Source organism: Octopus bimaculoides, chromosome 3, assembly GCF_001194135.2.
Source record: "Octopus bimaculoides isolate UCB-OBI-ISO-001 chromosome 3, ASM119413v2, whole genome shotgun sequence".
Lineage (NCBI taxonomy): Eukaryota > Metazoa > Mollusca > Cephalopoda > Octopoda > Octopodidae > Octopus > Octopus bimaculoides.
Window position 1 is genome coordinate 161551870 of NC_068983.1, and position 5283 is coordinate 161557152.

The window sequence follows — 5283 nt, forward strand, 5'->3', positions numbered from 1 at the left end:
TTCTGGGTTCAGGCCCACTGCGTGGCACCTTGGGCAAGTGTCTTCTACTATAGCCTCGGGCCGACCAAAGCCTTGTGAGTGGATTTAGTAGACGGAAACTGAAAGAAGCCCGTCGTATATATGTGTGTGTGTTTGTGTGTCTGTGTTTGTCCCCCCAACATCGCTTGACAACCGATGGTGGTGTGTTTATGTCCCCGTAACTTAGCGGTTCGGCAAAAGAGACCGATAGAATAAGTACTAGGCTTCTAAAGAATAAGTCCTGGGGTCGATTTGCTCGACTAAAGGCGGTGCTCCAGCATGGCCGCAGTCAAATGAGTGAAACAAGTAAAAGAATAGAAGAATAACACAATGTCACAGTGTATTTATTCCAGCTCCAGGACAGACAACTCCAGACCGGAAGAGGAAACTATATAAAAACGCATGCGTTAAATGAGTGCTTGTTGAATGGAGGCAACAAGTGCTTATGTAGAAACCAAAAGTGTATTTTAATAGATGAATTTTGTTCTTAAATGTATTTCTGTTATCAACATCCAAATTAATTGTTTCTTTTTCTAAAGCTTCCTTCAACTTGAAAGGATGGCAGAAGCAGATTCTGTTTTAATGGTGAGTGCTGTATTATTGGTTTTGTTTAAAACGCTTCTGATCGGTTGCCATAACTACCGCTTTAGCTTCTTTCTCCATATCAACAGTTACAATGACTTGAATGTCTGTTTCTTTGTTTACACATTTACGTTAGAAATAATTTATTTTGTTTAATTATTTTGATATGTGAAAAGGAAAATAAATCAAAACAAAACTAATTTTAATGAAACCATTTATTAAAAAAAATACGAGCATTTAAATCATGTACTTCATATAACAATATGTAATATAACTTATTAGTTTAATATTCAGTTGCTATTAATGTTTTTGTTGTTGTTGCCATAATTTTATTGTTGTTATTAAATACCTTTTGAGAAAAATATAAACAATTAAACTGTTTATATTCTCTCTCCTGTGATCTAAACTTTAAAAATGTGCATACCGAGCATAGCTTTCTCTATTTTATTTATTAAGTGTTGTAATAATGTTGCCCGAGTTACAAATAACAAAAGCTTTACTTTGTAACCTTGTACCTTTGTTCCATTCAGACATGTAATGCTATAGAGGTAACGTAAACTCTGGCATAAAAAAAAAAGAACCGAAACGTGGACACTCGAACTGCTAGTAGTAACCACTGAATTTTTTCAAGTCACATCCCACTGCCTTGAAAAGCAAATTAAGAACCTCAAATGATGTTGTCCGAGATAAACTGTGTGAAAAACCGGGATCTGCATGGCTAAATGCCTTTTCGTCTGTGAGGTGAAACACAGGGTTAGCAGCAGATACGAACGAGTGATATTCTAGGAGGATGCCCAAGAGTCAAAGAATATTTGGCTGTCCCTGCACATTTGCCACACATAAAAGTTTACTTTCTCTGTTAACCTTCCTGTTGTTCCACTGCACCTCTTGTGTGTCCATAGTTTTCATTGAGTATATCATGTGAAATTTCTATCTATACCTTTTTTATATATCCAGCAGAATCATTTTCCTGCAGAGCATAGTCCTGTCTGTTTTTCTGCTTACTAGAACTTTGGTTTTTGCTAAGCTCAGGTTTCGCTTCCATGCCTGGAATTTTTGTTCCAATTCTACTATCGATTCAGCTTTAATAACAAGGTCATCAGTATAAGGAGTTCCCACAAGCAATTGGTCTTACACTCCTCTTATGGTCAATCATCATCATCATCATCGTTTAACGTCCGCTTTCCACGCTAGCATGGGTTGGACGATTTGACTGAGGACTGGTGAAACCGGATGGCAACACCAGGCTCCAATCTAAATTTGGCAGAGTTTCTACAGCTGGATGCCCTTCCTAACGCCAACCACTCAGAGAGAGGACTATGATAAATACAAATGAACTGAGAATGGAATCCTGGTAAATCCCTACCTGCACACTAAATTCATTGCTGAACCCATGGCTGACTTCCACATTACTTACAACTGTAGATGCATGGCATATACTGCTGTCACAATCTATGTATCTATTCCTAGCTTCCACAGTAACCACCAGATCAAGGAGTGAGAGACCTTTTCAAATGCTTTCACCAAGTACAATGGCTTACTTTTTGCTCAATATTTCTGCAGTTACCTTACTATAAAGAGGACACCAGTAGCACTTATCTCTAGCACAAAACTAAGCAGCATTCTGTCTCGGTTAATTTCCTTCCTAACTGATTGAGCTCTTTGTATAACTTTCATGACTTGGGCCAACAATTTGCTACCTCTGGAATTGTCCACAAAACATCTCCTTTACCCTTGTAACAGTTGACTATGATGCTGCTACACTATTCATTGGTTATGATACCTTCCTATTCAGCCTGATTAACTATGTGTGATTAGACTGCCCTACTCTGGGCTGTGAATGTGTGTGTGTGCATGAGTTCATATTTCCCCTCACTTTCCCATGTGTTTACTGACTGTAAACAGCCTCACTGTCCACACACATTATTTTGCTTGCAGTCCACTGCAAAAGCTTGTTAAGGCTCCTTGACATGTTGCATGATCTTTGTAAATAAATGACTCATTCAAATAGTATCATATGTCCCTACTTGCAATATATAAACAAAGAAGTAACAATCAGCCACTGATCTTGCAAAAAGCTAAACTATTGGATTTAAGATCTTTGAAAGAGATTCATGTAGTAACAGTACTAAACAGTAATGTTTATAGCCACTTTTGCAAGACCACTGGCTGGTTGTCACTTCCTTGTTTATATATTGCAAGTAGGGATGGAAAGCTGCCATCTCTAGCAGGCTGGAATCCAGTACTGAGGATGGGTATGCACCCAGAAATCAGTTGTTCTGCTGGTCTTGCCACGCTAGTGGGGGAGTGGTTCACCCCCTTACTCAGGTTGTGTGTTACTAACGAGCTGGAAAAGATGTTTTACTGGGGTTAAAATGTAATAACATTGTTCTGCATGGAACAGCCATGTAAAAGTGGCAACAAACATTACTGCAAAGTAAATAAAAGTTCAGAGAATATTTGTAAGAAAAGATGTTCTTTCTTTTTTTTCTCTCTTTTGTCTAGGCTAAAATCTTTTACTATGGCCACCACAAGTATTTTGGTTGCTTTGAAACAACTGTCACCAATGGTCTTACCAAATATAACAATGATCCTATTCTGAAGTTCTACAAAGCTCTGGCCCCGCTTCTACAAGGTAAACGTTTTTCTTTTTGGCTGATACTAAGTAATTTGTGTCCGGTTAGGTGACTCACAGGAATAAATTGACAACTGGTAAACCTTAAGTCCAAAAGTCAAAATCTACTTTATTTTCTGAATTTGTTGTATAAGTACTGAAGAAGAGTTAAATTATTTGGTTAAAATAAAATTGTTAAAAAAATTGAATAGTCTTTTTAAAATGGGAGCCTTAATATTCAACATATAATAAAGTTTGTCATGGACAGAAGATTTTCAGTTTCTTCTGAAAATGTAGAGAAATTCTAGAAACTGTATGTGTATTTTGCCTAAACAGAATTTTTAGATATCATAATTTAATCTACTTCATTAGTTGTACTCAATATTGTTCAAGGGAGAATTTTTTCCATCCCTAACATTCTAGAGGCATTTTTCTACTGAACAAGCAATTTTTGCAGAGCAAACTCATAGTTCTGAAAAGTTCTCATTTTTTTGTTAATGTAAACAAGTAACTATTTTGTTTAAGTAACAAGGTGTTTGCATGATTTTTGGGGGTTAAAGATTTTTCTGGCCATGATGAAAACTGGAATTAATTTCAAGTCTTTTATCTAGAATACAGTCTTCCATAACATAATGTGAAAAAGTGTTGTCTAGTTGACTAATACCTGGAATTATGTATAATTCATGTCTTTTTGTTTTTTAACTTCAAATAGACACATACAAGTTAGTTATTCCTTTTTTAAAGGAAGTAAGATTTGTGAGAATTCATAATGTCAAAATTAAATTTGGGTTTAAGTTGTCAACTCGGAATAATTTTAAATTTTTGTTATTATGTGCCAACATGATCTGTAGTTGAGTATGAATGGCCAACCTGAGACATTCCATGTACACTTAAGTTTCATTACCTTAACAACATTTTCTTTTTCAACTATCATTTGAATGTCTTCAGACTTTCTGTGAAGTATTCAAAGTAGCAAATATGTATAGTTAACAGTAGATTTTGAAAACCCTGGATCTGTTACATAGCCCACTGGAACTGACTGGCCTTGCCATCATGTAAAAGGCCTTCACAACTGAATGCCTACTGCCCTGGGCCATTGGAAGTACCAGAATCATTTCTTTTGACTCATTGGAATATTCCTGTTTGTAAATTGCTATCTAGCACCTTTGGATGATCTCTACTCAACCGCTACTTGACTGCTACTCGTCAGCTACTCAACTCCTCTACCAACAACTCTACCACGGCCAGACTACCTTTATTTATATGTCTTGGGCGATCCTACTTCTTCGCTTGGGGGCGTCGACACAACAGTGTCATTGGTGGAATTTATAAAAGAGAGAAGGAATGAGTAATTACATGTCTTGATACTGCCTTTCATGTTTTCATCTATCATTCTTTGTTGGTGGTCTGAAAGTCTGTAATGTGACAGTATTTTTGATATTGATTTTTTACGAAATGTATGTTGACTTTGATGGTGGTAAAATCTATTCTTTTCATTAACATTTCAATCAGATTTTTTATTATTTTGGCATTGAACATATGTTCTGACAATTTTCATTTCAATTTAAGAATGTTTTTGTTTTTTTTCTGTGAACATCAGGAGTCTGTTTCTGGTAACTTGTCACCAACTGTCAATGCTATCAATTTAAACATTTTGAAACAAAATGAAAAATAACATACACCACAAGTTGGAGATGTTGTTGTAGTTAAATATACCACTAAACTAAGGTGTAAACATACACTGGTGTTATTCAGTCATCATCATCATCATCATCGTTTAACGTCCGCTTTCCATGCTAGCATGGGTTGGACGATTTGACTGAGGACTGGTGCAACCGGATGGCTACACCAGGCTCCAATCTAATTTGGCAGAGTTTCTACAGCTGGATGCCCTTCCTAACGCCAACCACTCAGAGAGTGTAGTGGGTGCTTTTACGTGTCACCCGCACGAAAACGGCCACGCTCGAAATGGTGTCTTTTATGTGCCACCCGCACAAGAGCCAGTCCAGGGGCACTGGCAACGATCTCGCTCGAAAACCCTACAAGGCCAGTCACGCGGTACTGGCAAC

At 37.1% G+C, this 5283-nt stretch overlaps 1 protein-coding gene across 1 annotated transcript in view; it reads left to right on the forward strand.

Moving 5' to 3' along the window:
- Positions 1–428: 428 nt before the first annotated feature.
- The window catches only part of LOC106872545 (tetratricopeptide repeat protein 21B), a 72398-nt gene continuing 67543 nt past the window's right edge, over positions 429–5283 (forward strand). Inside the window, exons 1-2 of the mRNA XM_014919572.2 lie at positions 429–603; positions 3106–3235. Coding sequence (XP_014775058.1) covers positions 577–603; positions 3106–3235 — 157 coding nt within the window. The 5' untranslated portion in view covers positions 429–576. The remainder of the gene's footprint in view (positions 604–3105; positions 3236–5283) is intronic.